Source organism: Gymnoscopelus microlampas (genome assembly GCF_963454915.1).
Source record: "Gymnoscopelus microlampas genome assembly, chromosome: 18".
NCBI classification, from domain to species: Eukaryota; Metazoa; Chordata; class Actinopteri; order Myctophiformes; family Myctophidae; genus Gymnoscopelus; species Gymnoscopelus microlampas.
The window spans coordinates 18472702-18493821 of NC_139955.1; the positions used below are offsets into that span (position 1 = coordinate 18472702).

General features: G+C 43.3%; 1 protein-coding gene across 1 annotated transcript in view; it reads right to left on the reverse strand.

Annotated features, from left to right (window-relative positions):
* Positions 1 to 21120, reverse strand: part of tenm2a (teneurin transmembrane protein 2a) — a gene marked incomplete at both ends in the record, with an annotated part of 272638 nt that overhangs the window by 39410 nt on the left and 212108 nt on the right. Inside the window, 7 exons of the mRNA XM_084041921.1 lie at positions 1253 to 1438; positions 2882 to 3082; positions 6277 to 6471; positions 10982 to 11083; positions 14304 to 14499; positions 15369 to 15574; positions 17871 to 17993. Coding sequence (XP_083898047.1) covers positions 1253 to 1438; positions 2882 to 3082; positions 6277 to 6471; positions 10982 to 11083; positions 14304 to 14499; positions 15369 to 15574; positions 17871 to 17993 — 1209 coding nt within the window. The remainder of the gene's footprint in view (positions 1 to 1252; positions 1439 to 2881; positions 3083 to 6276; positions 6472 to 10981; positions 11084 to 14303; positions 14500 to 15368; positions 15575 to 17870; positions 17994 to 21120) is intronic.

The following is a 21120-nucleotide window of genomic DNA, read 5'->3' on the forward strand; positions in this document are numbered from 1 at the left end:
CATCATGCAGATGAGCTGAAATGAACAATAGGGTAAAATAAGCTACAGTACGACTGAGATGCATGGTCTTGTGTTACTGAGGGTTTATTTGAGCGTATTCTTATTTTCTATTCTTTTAGATTCATTTTGTATTGAATTCAAATGTCCTTTTATAGTGTTTTGTGTAAAGCGCTTTGTTGAAATGTGCTATTCAATTAAACTGCCTTGCATATCCTAGCCTTGCTTTACCCAGCCTATAGCTTTGCAACAAGCTGAGGCCTGACATTTGATGATGCAGGCAAAGATGACCTACTTTCAATGGGGGAAACACTGAGATCATACTGTTATTTCCCCTGTGTGTGTGTGTGTGTGTGTGTGTGTGTGTGTGTGTGTGTGTGTGTGTGTGTGTGTGTGTGTGTGTGTGTGTGTGTGTGTGTGCGTGCGTGCGTGCGTGCGTGCGTGCGTGCGTGCGTGCGTGCGTGCGTGCGTGCGTGCGTGCGTGCGTGCGTGCGTGCGTGCGTGCGTGCGTGCGTGTGTGTTAAGAGGATATTAGTGTGTGCTTGTGTGCCTTGGTGATAGGGAAATGAGACTTGGCATCTCGAAGCCCCGCTGGTGAATAAAATGAGCGTGACATTCATCCATCCATCCACACTGACACCAACGTCAATATGACAGACAGTGATTGACAGGCACAAATATGAGTGGCACGCACTCACACTCACACACACTCACACGGGCGCACACACACACACACGAATACACTCACTTATTCAGACAAACAGACACACCGACACCAACACACACACACACACACACACACACATGTACACACGCACGCACGCACGCACTAACGCACACATGTGCCCGCACATGTTGTGAAATGCCGCTGTGAATGTTTTGTTGCCACTGTGGTGAAGAGATTTATCTTTCTCAAACTGTGAGACTCCTGAGGTCTTACCTAGCATGGACTAAACCCCGCTTCTTTGTAAGTCCTACCTGAAGCCCACCCCCTACGGCAAGCCAATCTGACTCACTACGGCAGGCCCCACCCCCTACAGTAAGTCCTCCGAGGCGCTCCACTCATGTGTTTGCTTTGCCTCTTCCTATCTTGTTACTGACACCATGGAGGAGAACAGGTGGTATAATGTCTGTGTACTTGGGTTTTGGTGCACATGCACTTGTTGATGTGCGTCTGCGCGTGCGCCCGCGCGCACACACACACACACACACACACACACACACACACACACACACACACACACGATGTACTCACCAATGGTGCAGTGCTCTCCGTTCCAGCCCTGATGACATTGACACTTGCCGTCCTTGCAGGTTCCATGCTTGATGCAGAGCGGGTTACACACACGCTGGTCACAGCCGGCGCCGGTCCAGCCCTCCTCACAGCGACACGCTCCACCCATACACACCCCATGGGTCCCACAGTCCACTGAGCACACCTCTGCGGGGAGCCAAAAACATTTGGTTTATAAGCTGAATAAAAGCCAGTAGATCTTCTTCATGTCTATTCCTATTCTTATACACAGCTGCTACAGTATAGGGATGAGAGGGGAGCTTTAACACCATGTACTGTACATGTTGTTAAGCACTATATACTTCTTCATCGTACGACGAATAACTAAAATAGGCGATCCGCGCCGTGATGCAACACGTCGTGAGCTTGTGCATCAAATTGATTTATTTTTAGACTAGAATTTGCACTCTTAAGTCACTCTGGATATGAGCATCTGCTAAATGCCTAAATTGTAAATACACAGTAGACAGGGTAATTGTTCCCCACATGATCTCCTCACCACAGAAAAATGGGATTTAGGTTCAAAATCGTCGACATTTCCCTTGAATGGTTTTGATCATATAAGCGGCAGCTGTTACTGGTTATTTATTTTATGCTGATTTGCGTCTTATGAACTGAGTAGAGTACCACTGTCCTGCGGTGTTGTTCACAAATTATATTGTAAAGCTACATTCTATATAAAGTCCAAGAAAAAGAAAATAGTTTCTACAGTATTTGTGTCAGGGGCTGTTTAACATATCTGACTTATGGTATAATATAGATTACTGGCAATCTGGTGCACTAAACCTCTAATAAATCTTCTCAGTGTACAGTGTGGTATAAGTGTAGAAGGTGATTTGTTTACTGTGGGTATCTTCAGAAATACAGTCTAATAAATTCCTGAAATGTTAGCTTGAAAACATCACAATGTTGAGGGAAATATCGGAACAGGTTATTATATACCAAAAACACAAAAGCAGCAAATGCTGGAAAAATACACAATAAAATCCTCAGTGTACAAACGTAACCAAATGGACCCATAAAGGTTCATTTGAGTTCCATTTGTAAATTAACACAGAGGATTTACTGTTGCAGCAATGAAACACAAAATGAAAGCAGCAGTCTCTGCCAGCTCCTGATGAATACAGACAATTCCAATGAGCTATTTTGGTGCCGTTTGAACGGTTTGTGAAGCTTATATTCCTGTGACAACACAACAGTACTTGACTACTTGAGCACTTGTCTGGAAGCTGCAGCCATCGGCAGCACGTGAGACGATGATTCCATTCTTGGTCGGGAGTGCAATGATATTTTTCTTTTCTTTTCAGGCACTATAGAGTGTAAATGTTATCTCTGTATTAAAGATAAGCATTCCCCCCACCCCTCTTGTTGGGAGCCGGGGAGCAGATAGGGTTCCCTGGCTGGCTTGTGGAGCAGAGGGCATTATCTCTCGTATAATGTCAGTTTTATGGCTCTGTTGTACAGCAGGAGAGTCACTAATTACTGAGCGAGTCAAACACTACAGTATCTTTTAGAGGCTGTTATTGATTGTATTATTGCAACACTGCTTGTGTAGATGTTTCTGTGCCAGTGCAGTGTAACAGTACCCACCCAAGGAGCAGTCGGGCCCCATCCAGTTGGGGTCGCAGCTACAGAGGCCAGTGTCGGGTATGAAGGCCCCATGGCCATGGCACTGGTCTGGGCACTGGGCCCTGGGCAGCTCACAGTGGGGGCCCCCCCAGCCGGGCTTGCAGTGGCACTCCCCGTTCACGCAGATCCCATTGTTGGAGCACGTCGGGTCAAGGCAGTCCACTACACAACGCAAACACATAGAGGAGACGCTAGGATGAGACAAGATATGAGACGACAATTAAAACTAATGAAAGGGAAACTTTGCCGATTCCTGAATCCCATGCTGTGAGATCATATACGTATATAGTGTTAGGGGAAAAATACATTTTATGTCTTATGTGTATATCGCCATGAAATGCTGTGTACCCCGTGGACGTCGAACTCGTCATTTCATTTCATCGCGCAGAGTACCTATGACATGAAACAATGTGACATATACGCCTGATGCCATAAAACCAAGTGCCACGTATGTCCTTGATATATTTGTGGTCACGGGCATACACTTCTGCATTTCACGAGAGAAATGCACATTTGAAATAGGATATTGTTTCTCACACTATGATTTCACATGATCAGAACAATGGGATTTAGGTTGGAGAAGTTTCCCTTTGTTGACAATAAACAATTAATAGCAAAACAATTAATCCTTGAGGGGAAATTAGCGTTGAAAAGAAATTGGTTAGAAATTAGAAATGATTTTGGTCAATTATGGGGGAAAAAACACACAAAAGGAAATGAAAGCAGAGACATTCAGCGTGATTGTTAGAGCAGCGTAAAATACAAGACAAGTGCACACAGTAGCTGTACTTATACAATACATAGTGTCAAGTGTCAGCTTTCTATTATGTAGAATGACATGCTATGCCCAGATGTATACAGACATGTCTTCTGTTATCATATAGAACAAAAAAGCTGAAAGTGAAGACGCCAGGGTCTGCAGATGAATAAATTGTGTTTGTTTATTCATTACGACGCTGAAAGACAAAAATAGAAAGATTCCACTGTGTATAAGCAAGACAACACACAAAGAGAGAGAGATAGAGGAGAACATCAGTAGTGACACTGGAACAAAGGTTATGAATTACCAGCCAGATACAAAAGGAAAGACAAATGACAGAAGGCACTTTTTTCCTCATTCTTTGTTCATGTGGAGAAAAAGGGAGAATTAATTAATAGAAATATCAAGACATCGTTACTGAGGCAATTAAAGATCACAATAATGAGAGCACACTGCTTTAAAAGATCTGTGAGTGACACTCACTGATGCTTTGTGTGCGTGCGTGTGTGCGTGCGTGCCTGTGTGTGTTAATGCATGAGGGAGAATCTGACACTGTCATTCTGCCAGGCTGACAGGAGTCTGAGTGGTGAGTGAAAACCAATTTGACAAATTACCCCCCCCCCCCCCCCCCCCGCCCCCACTCCCCCGCCCCCACACCAACCCCCCTCCATCCCACGTCTTTCACCCCTCTTCTGCTGGCTAGATTGACCCCACCGCGCCCTTACACACACACACACACACACACACACACACACACACACACACACACACACACACACACACACACACACACACACACATACACACACACACACACACACACAGCACACAAAAGCGCACACTCTCACACATTGCCTCAGCCTTCCATTTCTGTTTGCCTGGCAGAAACGCTTGGATCACGGTTATCGATTTTCATGTCGCTGACGCTCCAGGTAAATTGTTTGAGGGACTCTGCTGTGATGAAGATCAGATTTGAAAGTGGAGAGGAGGAGGAGGGGAGAGAGAGAGAGAGAGAGAGAGAGAGAGAGAGAGAGAGGGAGTGCAAAATTGGATGAGAGGGTGAGAGAGAGAAAGAAAGAAAAAAATTAAAGAGGAGGAGAAAATGCTGACCTTGTTCTCTGGTGCAGTGGTGCTCTGCATCTCTCCTTCCTCACCTGCTTCTATCCGTCATCCAGTCTCTCAGCTGTCTTCCCTCTTTCACCTCCCCCCTTTAATATTATCTGTACATATTCATTTCCACCTGAGCCCCTCACCACCTCCCTACTCCCTCTCTTCTCTCGATCTCTCTATCTTCTCTTGCTCCATCTCTACTCTCTCTCTCTCTGACCAGCGAGAGTGTGGCGTGCTGATAACTCTTAAAAAGGATCGATAGAAGCGATTTCATCCCTTAATAAAGGTCTCTGATGTATTCGGGCTGCGGTATCGTACTTCATCTGTATATGTGGACGTGAAGTGCGCTCGCTCAGGAGGAGATTATGTTATGATGAGCTGTCTGGTGTGACGTACTGCTGTGTTTGTGGGTGTGTTGTCGGTGTGCGTGTGTGTACTGTATTTACGCCTATGTGATGTGTTGATTTTTATTTTATTTGTTTCAATGTAATGAATCCTCACACACACAAACACGCACACGCACCAGTGGCGTAAAGTAATTACGTACATTTACTCAAGTACTGTACTCAAGTAAAATTTCAGGCATTTTTACTTTACTTGAGTATTTCCAATTTTCAATACTTTTACTTCTACTCCATCTCAGAGGCAAATATTATACTTTTACTCCACTACAATTATTTGAAAAGTAGTTACTACTTTGTAGATTTTGATTATTATTACAAAACATGCATTACCCACTTCAGCCCTACAGTATATACATTTCGGCCATTTGATTTTTTACACATCCTAACAAACTGAGAGTCCTGCGCATGTGCTACGGTCGTCTACTCTCATACGGGTCCTCATGCTCTCTCGATACAAACTTATGGTCACTCGACCATGCTCTCTCTGTCAATGCAAAGTTAAGTTTCGGTTTCGTTTTCACCTCCGGGTGTTGCCACATACATGAAAAACAAGCGGACCGTCATGGGCCAAATCATGTGCGAGAAACAAGCACCGCTGTTGCAATGAACGTCGTCTACACGCTCTACTGTCTCTGTCTCCGATGTGCGGGCCAGGCTACTAGACGGGAGGGCCGCGTAACGGCCAGAACCTCTAGTTTCATACATTTGAAAACTTGAAATGGGACATTCTGCATAATGAGTACTTTCTACTTTTGACAAAAGTAGAAAGTACTCGTCATTCATTATGCAGAATGTTGTATACAAAAGTGTTGTACTTTAAGTATATTTTGATCCCAATACTTTTGTACTTTTACTTGTAACAGAGTACAGTAAAAGTTTACATTGCAGTATTGATACTTTTACTTAAGTAAACATTTTTTGTACTTTTTCCACCACTAACACACACACACACACACACACACACACACACACACACACACACACACACACACACACACACACACACACACACACACACACACACACACACACACATAGACACACACACTGTATAAACCAGCTGTCCCTCTGGTGTTCCTCACCCTCAGCACAGTTTGGTCCTTTGTAGCCGACGGAGCAAACACAATTGCCGTCGGTGCAGGTCCCATGGCTGCTGCAGAGCGGGTCGATGCACTGGGTGACAGGGACGTCACACTCCGCTCCCTTCCAGCCGCTGTAGCAGATACAGGAACCCTTGTCGTACTGGCCGTTCCCACTGCACAACACCGGGCAAGCAGCTGCATGGAGACACACAGAGATAGAGAATTAGATTAGATTAATAAAGGAATAGACAGTAGATAAATTATACCCACCAACTCTCTTTCTCACACACACACACACACACACACACACACACACACACACACACACACACACACACACACACACACACACACACACACACACACACACACACACACACACACACACACACACACACACACACACGTGTCATGGGTTGGACAAAATAATAGCAGTAGTAAATGGTTTATTTATACAAGGTAAGCAAAAAAATTATGTGCGGAGTACATTTTACATACGAAACGTATACGTATAGTAATAAAAATGCAGTGCAAGTAATAAAAATGCAGTGCAAGAATTAGGAACATAAACTATAAATCATAAAAAAGTGCAATGCAACATTAAGAACATACAAAGGACAACACAGTAATGAGTTAGTAGGTTTTCTTTTTAAGTAATCTGGTCATGTGTGGGATACTTTAGCACAAAGTTCAGTCCAGTTTAGCTGGAGATGGTGTTGTGCAATGGGACTGTGAGTGAATTAGCCTTAGTTTAAACTCTTCCAATTGATTTCAAAGTGTACTACGTGCACAGCACAGAAGACTCAAAGGTAAACCATGTATTGCTCTTTGCCCCAGGCTTTTATACACCGATGTTGATCGGGTGATAAGCCCGGGGTTGGATGAGTCTGGTTGGGTTTCTGTTGAGTAGAGCTGTGCTGGTCCAAAGCCAAGAACAATTTTGCGAACTTACTGGCCCTTGTTCCCCACGGTTGGCTCCTATACGGAGGATGGAGGATCCCATCTTCCTTTAGACTCTTTGCGGTGTCTGTATTGAGTTGTAAAGGCGATAACCTCCTTATTTGTTTCAGGTATTATTTAATGTTTATGCTCAAAAATACATACAAAGATTAAAAGTGTCTGTTTTTACTTCCATGCATCCTTTATTTTTGCATGGATGTTACGCTATAAATCCACTAGAGGGAAGTTCAGAGTCAAACGTTTTCCGACAACACACCTGGGGACTGGGGAGGAAGTCGTAATAATGTAACTGCTAAGAAAGAGTCGATAGCGGAGGCAGGTAGACAGGGCTGGTCAGGATGGTTCCCGAGGTCCCCATCCTCGCACAGGTAGCGAGAATAAAGCTTTGGTAAGACTACAATTCAACACCAAATTCAAGTTTAATGTCAAGTTTATAGTTAGGGGTTAAGTGCTCATGGACACCTCGACAAATGGCCGGGGCTGGGAAACGAACCTGGGACCATCTGTTTCCCAGGTGGCCTCTCTACCCATGCCGCTACTTTCACGAAATCTCGTCTAGTGAGACTTCCGGTGGGGCCCATTCAAGACAATCACGTTGCATAGTGTGCTGTCACTATGAACGTCAGATCTCACAAAAAAAACAACCCAAAAAGCTATTCAAATACGCGATTTAGCGCAAGTCCCATATGCGCGGGTTTTTAACTGCGGCGTACCCGGGATGGAGTTATGACATTTTTCTACTGTACCCCTCGTACTAGGATATCATAACATCATAGAAAAGGTAAGAAAACCGTGGGGCATAGAATCTCAGTCTCCTGTGCAAGTAGCAGCAAATATCTAATATGTATGAAGTGGGTGGTCCATAAAGTCCCAACCTGGAATTCTAAATGAACTGTTGGGTGTCTCCACTGAAACAAAACTGCATTTGAACACTTACTGTACACTTTTTGGGAATAGCAAAGATCATAAATCTTCCTCCCTATCTAATAATACCCAATGATCATCATTATTCAGGAGGAAATAGGACTTGGCAGGCACTGCCTCTTTAACATTGAGCATAAATGAGCCTTTAGAGACATTGTGCGATATAAAGCAAACTCTGCCAACGTGTGCGAGCCCATCAATAACAAAAGCAGCTGGTGGAAGCTGTGTAGATTAAAACAAACAAAACAAACTAACCACAAAATGCAGGTGCAGCTGCCTCAGGCAGGTATAACATCAAGATGGTGAATAATAGGATCCAGAGAGTGGTGAAGACATGGAGTAATTACAGCCGGAGTTAAAGGAGCAGTTCACCCAAGAAATTACTTATTTTCTATCAATTTCACACCCCATGAAGCCTTGAAATTCATGGAGATCTTTTTTGTTTTTGTCGCATTCCTAAGCCAATAATTTGATGACCGGCTCATCGGTCAATAGGAGACTCGGTACCGGAGACTCCGCCGGTCATCAAATTATTGGCTCAGGAATGCGACCAAAGCCTAAAAAATCACCATGAATTCAAGGCTTCATGGGGTGTGTAATTGATAGAAAATAAGTTATTTTTTGGGTGAACTACTCCTTTAAAACCATTTAAATCCTCTAGACCAGTGTTTACCAAACAGTGGGTCGGGACCCAGGTTTGGGCACAGACCTATTTTTAAGGGTCGCAATTAAATATTCCTTAATTTTTTGTTTCCTTTTTGGTTTTAATTATTGTTATTTCAAAAGATCAAAAAAAGTAAGCTAATAACAAGCTCACAACGTGGCACATTGCGATGCATTATGAGCTTGTGGATCTGCTATTTTCAAATAGCTGATGTATATGTTTAAAGTGCTCATGTGGCCCATAGTCGCTTCTTCTGGGCTTGTTTTCCTAGACCTGGTTGCTTCTTTCTCTCATAGAATCTGGCAACACCGATTCCATGTTCCCCCTGGAATATGGATGCATGGGTTCAAGTGGTTTTTAACTTAACTATTCACCAGTCCCGTCTATCCCAGGTGAACAGACACTCAGCATCCATTAGCCTGTGTGTCAGCGTCACTGTGGGCCACGCACCATCCACTCCTAACACTACAATACTCTAATATAATGTATTAGAGTGGTTTGGTTTCACTGAGGTAGGAGGTACAGTACAGCTGTAAATAGCCTAGTAATGCTGCTGGGTGCCTGGGTACATCCTGAGGGATTTAAAGGACCATACAACCGTCAATAGTTATATATAAATATTCCCAGCTTTGGCCATATATTCGTACACTCACTGGTAAGAAAGAGACATAGAGAAAGAATATGGAGAGATGAGAGAGAGAATATCCACAAGTTTCCTAGGGCGTTGTGGGCATCACTTCCTGTCGATTTGATTGGATTTGATTGGATTTCTTTGGATCAAATCGACAGGAAGTGATGCCCACAACGCCCTTGGAAACTTGTGGATAGAGAGAGAAAGAGATGAGAACCAAGAGAAAGAAGAGAGAGAGAGAGAGAGAGAGAGAGAGAGAGAGAGAGAGAGAGAGAGAGAGAGAGAGAGAGAGAGAGAGAGAGAGAGAGAGGTGTTAATGGTTAATATTTGTTTAAATGTTCTCCCTAGCCATTAAAATGTACACAAACATGTTGGCTAAACATCATTGTGCAGTTCATAAGTCATGGATGTTTGAATTTAATTTGTAAATCTACCTTTTCTCCAGGAAAGGTTTTTTGCTAGACTAGAATAAATCTGCACTTAAAAATGCATAAAAACTCAACAATAATGTAACTTTGACAAAAAAAAAAAAATCTTGGAAAAATAATTAATACATTTATTGTGTTGAATTGCCCGTTTCAAGCAATTTTCTCTTCGAGTCTGCGTGTTGATTTCCATACCATAATAAGATAGATAGAGCCCAATGGCTTCCTCAAAATCAAACAAAGTGCAGCATTTTTTGGAAAATGGTCCTCAGAAATGTCAAGCAACGTCGTAGTCAGTGGCTAAATATTTCAGACAACTAGTATGGTCCTTTAACCCAAAAACCTAAATATTTTACCGCCGCACTACTAAGGTCTTGTTTGTATTAGCTTGTTTAAGGATTAGCTCTATTGTTAACTTCAAGTTCTCCATAAAGCACTGCCTGATTAACAGCTGGACCTGGTTATAACCATCAATTAGTTGAGTTGTAGCAGGTTTTATTTACAGTACCCCATGTCGATTTTGGTATTTGCTGTTTTACTTGTCTAGTACGTCGTAATTTGTATTTATTGTATTGTGTCAATATGTAATATTTACACAACATAATTACACATTTGCACAAATATATGTGTAAATTGCATTTATTACTCAAAGGACCACAATGGAAAAAAGCTCTGGAGCCTGTTTGTGTCCTTTTGACAGATGAGGAGTTTAATTGCTGTTAGTGTCTGTATGGAGCACGTGTCTTCATGTTCTCTAACTAATGCATGTACATGTTTAGGGAATCACGTCAACTTGATTGTGATTCACACAGACATGTTGAGGAACATGAAATGCTCCAGGCTGACATGTCAGGCTGATGACAGCAGCGCTATAACCACTATTCTCACTGTGCACAACTACGTAGATTCCACATGCACTTTAAGAGAAATATGAAAATATAAATGCAGAAATAAAGAAGGTAAAAGATACATATTGGCCACTGAAAACACAACGCAATTGTCCGTATTAAACTGCTATTGGATGTTCTGGGTGAAACAAAAAGGAGCATGAAAGCTTTAGGTCTCTGGCAGAAGCAAAAAAAATTAGGAGACACTTGATACCTTTGGCGCAGTCCATGCCATGGAACCCTGGGAAGCAATGACACACGCCAGAGTTACATTCACCGTTTCCATGGCAATTACGCGGGCACTCTTGCACTGAATCTGTGAGGAGAGAGAGAGAGAGAGCGAGAAGAGAGAGAGAGAGAGAGAGAGAGAGAGAGAGAGAGAGAGAGAGAGAGAGAGAGAGAGAGAGAGAGAGAGAGAGAGAGAGAGAGAGAGAGAGAGTTTGATGTTAAGCATCAAAGCCTGTAATTAAATCATTGGCTCTGCTCATGGGTAAAAGAAGCGGATGAAGACCTCTACTGTAACAGTCTCCAGACAATCCAACACACAAACACCATGTTTCTGCATTCCATGTATCTTTCATGAACATGGTTTGACATCCCAGAGTGGATCAGTACATCACTGATCCCTTTCCCATCCAACACTTCGTCGCTGTCGGGTGGAAACCTTGTATGTCCAAAACCCTTCCTTTTGTATTATTATCTTAACACTTTTAAAATAGTGAAAATAGCTAATCTTACAAGCGCACAACATATCACAACGCGTTGTGAGCTTGTAGATCTGCTGTTTTCATTATTCTTGTGCGACACTTGTAGGACGAAGTAGGGCATTAATTTACGGAAACACATCGTTGAAATATGGACATACAAGGTTTCTGCCCTGACGGCAACGACTTGTTTTTACGCCGCAAGATATGTTCACCCTACTTTATCTCTCTCTCTCTCTCTCTCTCTCTCTCTGCCTCTCCATCATTCTTCTCATTCCAGTCCTCACTCTGCCTGCCCCCCCCCCGCCCCCTCCCATCCCATTTTGTTTGTTTACTCACTGGTCTTATCCACTGGGGTCATTAATTCTTTATACAGGTGCGTATACGCATGTGGCAGATCTTCAGTACGTACTGTACACATGGTACTATGTACGCACTGTGTGTGTGTGTGTGTGTGTGTGTGTGTGTGTGTGTGTGTGTGTGTGTGTGTGTGTGTGTGTGTGTGAGTGGTTGGGGTACATTTTGGTTTCTCCTTCATACTTTTCCTCTCTCTCTCTCTTTCTCTTACTCTCCTGTCGTCTCCGTATCTAATTAAATTTTCTACGCAACTCCAAGTGCTGAACATAAACATATTATTTTATATTGTAAATAAGAGCACGTTAAAAAAAGGAACATGTGCTTGAAAAGAATATAAATGAGAATAGCCTACAAATTCAATACAACAAAAGAAATAATAAAAAACAAAATAAAGAAATAGGAGATAACAGTAAAAAGTGCATGCCAAAATAAAAACACTGGATTAATGCTAGGCTAAAAAGGTGTGTTTTAAGTTTGTAAGATAAATATATCTACACTCTTTGAAGTCTTACAGATCTTCCATCTCCCCTCTCTCTCTCTCTCTCTCTCACTCTCAGACACACTCTTATTCTCCTCCTTCCGATGATAATGACTCATTTCACCTCAATCCCAGGCACTTCTCTTCCTCTTATCTCGACTCCACTCTGTCTTTCATTTCTCTCTCTTCAGCTCCTTCTGGTCGCCCTTCGTTCCACTCCGCCTTTGGCCCCATTCTCTCCTCCACCCCCCCCCCCACGCCCGCCCTAAACACCACTGATGAAAGCTTCACCACTTCAATTCTTCCTTCTTTAATTCCATTCATTTCAATCCACACCCCTCCTTCCTCACAGTAATGCCTCTAAATGGCCACTTGTAGCTCCTCGAAGCACATTTGCACCTGCAAAGAATTGCACTCTGTGGTTTGCTCACATGGTGTGTGATCATAAACTAACTAAAAGAGAAAAAAAAGCAACAAGAAATGTATTTTCATCCTTGCTATACTACAGGTGTGTGTGAACAGTACACTGTAGAGAAATAAGTTCAGATGGGTCTCTGAGAGAACAGTGCAGCGAAATCTAAATCAGTGTCTTTTTAATCCCTTCTTTTATCTAAAAGCCTTTCCATAATTTTACAATATTTAAATGTATTAATTCCCTTCAAGTTTTTATTTCTCACTACACATTATATTTTATGCACATTATTGCGCTTGTATTCTGTTATTGTATTATTTTTTTAGCTTTATTGAAAACACTGTTTTGATAAGCTCTTTAACACAGCGTATTATATTATTATATGAAATAAACTCAAGTTGAAAGTAAACTGCAGTTCATTTCCATAATCATTTCATCACGATCGCTATGAACTCTTTATGATTTTTTTGCTTCTTGCGAGTGTTTCACTGCTGCAGTGATGTCCTGGCGCGTGGCATGAAAGCGTATTATTATGCCCATTATGCATGTTTCCATGCCAACACAAACAATAAGACAGGTTGAGTCACTAATTGCCCCCTGTCTCTGTCTGGTTGAAGGTGCACTAATTAGTGATATCAGCTGCTGTTAGAGCCGAGTTGAAACAGAGCCTGTAAATACTGTATACAGCTCTCCATGGAACACACTGGACACCGCTGGTTTACTATCAAAGCACTGAAATGAAACTATTCCCAGAATGCCGTTGCTGTCGGCGAAAAGTAAACCTCATATCTCCAAAACCGTTCCTTTTTTTATTATTATATGTATATACAGTATATGTTTTTAATATAGTGAAAATAGCCGATCTACAGTAGTCTGATTAACCACAAAACCCTGGATTATACTTTATTGTACAATGGTGGCATATATACCGAAATAGCAAAAAGAGCTGATCTACTGTACAAGCTCACAACACGTCGCATAGCACCACCTTATGAGCTTGTAGATCGGCTATTTTCACCATTTTATTTAATAATCGTTCTATTATTATTACTATTACATAGCAAGCTCTATGTCTATGTCAGTGGTTTCTGGTTCTCAAAGTGGGGTCCGGGGACCCCCAGGGGTCCTTGAGGGGCTTCCAGGAGGTCCACAGCAAAATGTGTTAATTTAGCATCAAAGCATTAGTTTAACCACTTTAACCCTATACGTACCGTGCTTACATTTGAAAATAGCCGATCTACATGCATGGAACAAAAGATATTTTCAGATGGGGGTCCGCAGCCAAATACACATTAATCTGCGGGTCCTTAACATGGAAAAGTGTGTCGTGCAGTGGTTCCCAAAGTTTTTTATTTAAGAAATACTTTTGAAAAATGTTGGAATAGTTTTTAACGGATGAAAAGTAGTGATTTCTTCATTTAAACTTTTTTAAATCATTTGAAATAATATATATATATATTTTGAAATGTAGGAAACGAGAAAGAGGGGACCCATAAAAATTGGTCCGTGACCCAAACATGGATCCCGAGTCCGACGCGCTGTTTTGTTTGGGAAACAGTGGCGTGTATAGTGTGTTCCGCCTCACCCATGACGTTGGTGCTGAAGGACACAGCCTCTCTCTCTCGGCCGTCGTTGTAGAAGGCCAGGTGCCAGGCGCCGGCGTCCAGGTACTGGACGAACACCGCCTCGTTGAGGACCACCGTCTGGATGCTCCGCCTCTCCCTGGGAGACTCCACCACGCTCCACTTCTCCTTCCCGTCCAGGCGCTCCATGTAGTCATACTGAGGGAACCAGTGGTGGGAAAAGTACTCACATTTTTTTACTTAAATAAAAGTATCAATATAGAAGTACAATGTAGAAATACTCTGTTAGAAGTAAAAGTCCAGAATTCAAAATTGACTTGAGTAAAAGTGCAAAAGTATTGACTTAAAGTACCAAAAAGTTAAAGTACCCATTATGTCTCATTTCATAGGTTTCAAATGTATACAAATCTTTTGAAAATAGCAGATCTACAGTACAAGCAAACAAACAAGCAAAATGTTTGTTTGTTGTTTGTTTGTTGTTTTTTCCTAAAATGTATTATTTAAATAAAATGTGTTTTTTAAAATTAATTAATCAATTCAATTCATTAGTTCAATTACTTGCTGCAAGTCTCTTGAAACTTTGATTTGGATTCATTGCTAATGGCAGACATCAAGCAAATGCAAAAACATTTTAGCAAGATTCAACAAGTACAAGTACAAATCAAATCCTTGGGTTTTTGGATCCTTGACATTGCAGCAACAAGATAAAAATATCACAACATAGCAATCAAATAACAATGTGAATGTGAGGCGCCTTTGTTGGGTGCTGTGTGCATGGGTGCCAATCAAGTGCCAGTCAAGAGGGAGACGGAGATGGAGGGAGTTGAATTTGAATTGACAAGAGGTTGTGAAATGATCTAATCAACGATGCAATGCCGGGGTGGATAGAATGAAAAATGGTATACATACACTGGCTGCGAATGAGAGAGATGGAAAAGGACAGACAATAAAGAAAAAGGAGCAAAGCAAGGTAAACAGAGAGGTTTGGCCTATATATTGTATTTGGCTACACCATAACAAAGAAATCTACAGCATGTGTATCTCTTGTCTGGAATAGCATACAGTACCTGTGCATGTGAGGGGGGAAGGCCCTTGCGAATGTAGACCCCGAACAAGGCATCCTTGCCAAGGGAGATGTTGAACTTGAGGAACTGAGGCTGGCTGAGGTGAAGCAGGGACCTCCAAAAGACTCCTGGGGGGATTTCCTGAGTCACTCTCCTGCCCACCTCCACATTGCCGGTGTCTATACTGCTGTTGCGTCCTGCCCACGAACCTGGGAGCAAGAAGACATCGAGAACGGAATAACTGACAATGTAAGTCGTGTAGTAAAAGATTCCGCAACACCCTTATCTTGATCTGACGTGCCCAGTGTTCCAAACTGTCTCACAAACTGTCTCCACTTCATGCATGTCCCTCCGCCTAATCCTTCTTCCCTTAACAATAATAGTGTTAGATCTAACGTTAATGATGTTAGATGAAACTGCATTAATATTAGAGATAAGATAAGATAATATGAAAAAACATTATTTATCCCTGTGGGAAAATGCAGGTGTCATAGTAACACAGGATAGGTATGTATAGATAAGAGTAGAGAGAAAAGAAGAAGATAAAACATTGAATAGACTAAGAGTCTGACACTCTAATAGTGACACTCAGTAGTGATGTTAGATGCAAAGTTACATGGTTGCCTAAAGGCTAATTTATGCTTTGACCGACAAGTGTCGACCGATGTGCCGCACAACATCAAAACGACTACAGTGCAGTGATAGAAGAAGTACAAAAAAAATGTACTTTAGTAAAAGTATCAATATCACAATGTTGAAATACTCTGCTACAAGTAAAAGTACGGTATTCACATTTTACTTGATTAAATGTACAAAGGTATTGGCATCAAATACTTATATACTTAAAATACCAAAAGTAAATGTCCCATTTCAAGTTTTCAAAATGTATACAAATCTTTTGCAAATAACAGATCTATAAGCTCACAACGCGTTGCAAAGCGACGTGTTGTAAGCTATTTTCAAATAGCCAAAGTAGGACTGCAGTGATTAATGTACGTCGTAACAATCAGAATCTAAAGTAAATAGTTTTCAAATAATTGCAGTGGAGTAAAAGTACAATGTTCATCTCTGAGAGGTAGTGGAGTAGAAGAAAATGATTGAGAATTGGAAATACTCAAGTAAGGTAAAAATACCATAGAATTGTACTTAAGTACAGTACTTGAGTAAATGCACTTATAGTTACTTTCCACCACTGCTACAGTGACATCAAAACGACTACAGTGTTATCAAAAACGTGTCTCGAAGACCTCCCGCCGACAGTGTCGCATAAAATGAAAGGCTGTGTAGACGCCTTCATAAAATGTTGAGTACGCTGATTGGTTGGGAAGATGCTCGTGACTACACTTCCTTGTTTTTGTTGTGTGGCAACGTTGTCGTGTCAGTGAAATATGAATGCTCAAATCTCAGAATGTTGAGAGACGTGTAGTGTGACATGTCGGTCGACACTTGTCGCTCAAAGCATTAAGTGGCCTTAAAGGGCCTAATAGACTGAGCTGACTGAACTAAAATATTATGGGACACATTCTCTCAGATAACTGGGTTGACAGAATACTCTCTCACACGCACAAAGACAAATACACAAATGGGCAGCCATACTCATTATTTATGCACCGTCACTCTCTCTGACACATGCAAACATACGCACGCACGCAAGCACACAGGCATGTATGCGCGCAAGCGCACACACACACACACACACACACACACACACACACACACACACACACACACACACACACACACACACACACACACACACACACACACACACACACACACAATGCTGTAATCAGGTCAAACATATAAAACAGAGCGTGGAGGCTCTGACAGAGGGAGATAGTATGTGCCTGTATGAGTTGTGAGAGGGGATTGCGGCGAAACAGAAGTAACGAAGAGAAGCAGTGTCTGGCCCAGTCGACTGGGGAACGCAACACAATGGCCCTCTCATTAATACAGAACCCAGAAACCTCACACACACATCTATAGTACAGCACACAGCATAGCTGAGAGAGATAGATAGGGGGGCGATTGAAGAAGAACAGATAGAAAAACCGCAGGAGGCCTTGAAGTAGAGGAGGAGACGAGGGCAGGGGACTGGGGGGGCGTATGCAGTCAATGTTTTACCTCGCTGCTGACTTCGACAATAAATCTGGCTCGACATAACTGAGCGCAGTGGTTATATATACTGTTAGCATAGCGAGTATGCCCTCATGTATTATGCATGTGTTTTAGTTAGTGCGTATGTGTGCCTGTTCGTGTGATTGACTGTGTGAAAGAATTTCTCATTTTTGTGAAGCAGTGCATTCACTCCGCGCGGGCACACCAAGCGCACAGAACGATGGCCTTAAAACGCCTGAATTTTGGTGTGATGACTTATTCTGGGATGTGTTTCTCAGTCGCAGTAAAGGGACCAAGCGCTGCACATTGCACTGAAGTGTGTGGCGGGGCTGATGGTGTGGCGTTATGTTGTCCAGGTGGTGGTGTGATGCATGACGCAGTTCTTACCTCTGCCTCCAGAGGGCAGCGTGGCCACATCGCTGTTGACGGGCAGGCCTGTGCTCAGTCCGTTGTTCAACACGGGACCGTCGGATGGCTTCAACTGCCATGTTAGACCAAGCAGGTTAATCGCTGAACACACAGAAGAGACAGAGACAGACAGAAAACAGGCTTTGAATAATGGAAGAGAGTATTGCATTCATTGTCTCCTGTAGACAAGGGAACAGGTCCAGCCCCTCTAAATGTTGCTGTGTCATTTTATATGACAGGCTAAAGCAGTTTCTAGGACAGGTCAGTGTGCAACAAAAACAAGACATTTTGAATGAGTGGCCTTGCAGCCTGCAATGCAGCGCTGAGGACAGCCCTGCAAACAGAACCAAAACCATCCCTCTATCTCCAGCTCTCCTTCACTCTCTCTCTCTACCTGCCCCCCCCCCCCCCCCCCCCCCCACGACCACAAACTCCCTCCCCATCCGACAGCTTCTCCCCACTTTAATTTGGAAGCCCTGACACCGTCTCACGGAGAGCAAGTGACAGATGAAAAGAAATCGCTCTCCTTCCTTTGTCCTCTGTTGTGTTATTGTGTGGAGAGCAGTTGAGGATGTTCTCTCCTCTCTTTGTCAGCTCTTTATTCTGCCCGTGTTTGTTTCCCTGGCCGCCATGAGAGAGAGAGAAAACTACAAAGTAAGAAAACATTTCATTCCCCCAACTTCACAAGGGAATGAAGGAACAATGTTGGGGGAACTATTTTGGGTGACAGCCCTGTTTCTGTGGGAGGTAAATGACTGTTGTATTCTCTCCGGTGTTGTTTTGGGAACCATTCCCTTGACAAAGGCAAAATTTGCCTGGATGTGTGGCATCTGCTATAAACACCGCATTGTGATGCGTTGTTGGTCTGAAGATCTGTTCTTGTCGGCAAGAGTATAAAATTACCTCCCAGCATGCCCTGGTCTCACCTTCACCATGCGAGGCTATCACACACCTGCATCTCAACCCTCTGAATCAATTTCCCTCTTGTCAAATTATATCTGTGCTCTCGCCTGGGGTTTGGAGCAGAGACCATGTGACACAGGGCAGAGGGAGGAGAACGTCTTGGGGTTTTGCTGCATGGTTAGTCTCCTTCACCTGTCCCTGTCTCCCTCCATCCCTCCACCCGCTCTCTCTCTCTCTCTCTCTCTCTCTCTCTCTCTCTCTCAACCTCCTCCCTAGCTCCCCTAGCTCCCGGACGGTCAAAGGAAAGCGCTGATGCCCCAAATGCTGGTCTGGACTCCACTGTCAGCTGTTTTTATTTGTCACAGAAACACACAGAGAGAGACAGAGAGAGAACGTGAGAGAGAGAGAGAGAGAGAGAGAGAGAGAGAGAGAGAGAGAGAGAGAGAGAGAGACACAGAAAGACAGATAGACAAGGATAGATAAGTAGATAACAGGACAGACAGAAGGAAAGAGAGAGATAGAACCTTGTCTGTCTCTGATTCTCCTCTGCCCTCTCCTCTTTCATCTGTGTGACCTTCATCCCTTCTCCTCTTTTTTGTTAATTCCTCCTTTTTTTTCTCCCCATCCCTCTTATCTTTGGCTGTCCTCCGTTGTAGATAACACGGACATGTGTGCACGTGTGCTCTCTCCCTCTCTCTCTTACACACACACACACACACACACACACACACACACACACACACACACACACACACACACACACACACACACACACACACACACACACACACACACACACACACACACACACACACACACACACACACACACAGATGGTATCACATTGAGTGATCGATGGAATGATTAGCTATTGAACCAACGGGTGGGAGAAGGAAAGCAATAGTTGGTCCTTTGTGAGGACTCTCTCCATCCAAGCTATCCCTGAGAACAAATCCAACAGCATTTTAGTCAAGGGCGAGGTGTGTGTGTGTGTGTGTGTGTGTGTCTGTGTGTGTGTGTGTGTGTGTGTGTGTGTGTGTGTGTGTGTGTGTGTGTGTGCGCGCGCTGTGGTTATAGGCATAACCAATAGATGGCACTGTTGCTCCTTGGCCACATAAGTGCAGAAAGCAATGCCACATCAACAGGCTCCTCTCCAGGTAGAGAGACAGGCAGAGACAGGGAGACACAGGGAGAGAGAGAGAGAGAGAGAGAGAGAGAGAGAGAGAGAGAGAAATAGTATCAGAGATGAGAAGAGACACAGAAAGAAAGAGTTAAAGACACAAAAGAGACTAAACAACAAGAGAGAGATTAAAGCCTGAGAGCTGAGCCTACATAGTTCCGTGCGGGCATCGTGCACCGAAAATAGCCGATCTCACGACTCGATGCGTCGCGAGCTTGCAGATCTGCTATTTCCGGTGCATGCGCGACACCCGTATACATCAGGCATATCTCATTGTGTCATTGTCTCACACTCTTTCTCTCTCTCCGTCTTGCACACTCATGTACGGATTAGAAAGTAGCGCACGTTCGCACGAGTCTGCACACACACACATGGCCTGATCAGAGGGAAGCAGGTTGAACAAGCAAATGCGTTTGATTAAAAATAGATCAGTTGCTGCATGGGGTTTTTATGTAATCTTAATACATAATTCAGACGGGCAAAGTGTATCATCTGCCACAGATAACATCTGAAAGAGCAGTGGAGCGCAGGCGATCCTGCAGCAAAAAAAGAAGCACGGACGGATGGACTGATGGAAGGATGGGGGAGAGGAGAGGAGAGGCAGGGACTGCGGAGGAGAAGAAGGGAGGTGGGGGAAGGTTAGGAGGTGCAGCGGTGGTCAAGAGCAACTGGAGAGATCATGCGCCATCCTGAAAGCTCCTGTGAGAAGAACTGAAGATGGGTTGAGATCTGAGGAGCGCAAGCACTGAGCAAATATTACAGAGCAGAGGAGGCTATGGAATGGAGAGGAGATGTTGAGAGGAGCGGAGAAAGGAGGAGAGGAAAGGCAAGGGGAAGAAAGGTGAGGAGAAGAGGGGAGAGGAAAGTCAAGGGGATGAAAGGAGAAGAGAAGAAAGGAGGAGAAGAGAGGAAAGTCAAGGGGAAGAAAGGAAAGGAATAGAAAGGAGGAGGAAGGAGAAGAGGCGAGAGGAGATGAGAACAGAGGCGTCATTTCGTAAAAAAAATGAGGGTGGCAAAAGGTTAACACTTATGCCCTATTTCAAAATTAGCAGATCTACAAGCTCACAACGCATCGCGTGTGTTGTTTCTTTTGCCTGTAATGACATGCTCAAAATAGGGAGGCCAGTTTTAAAGTGATTAATGAAT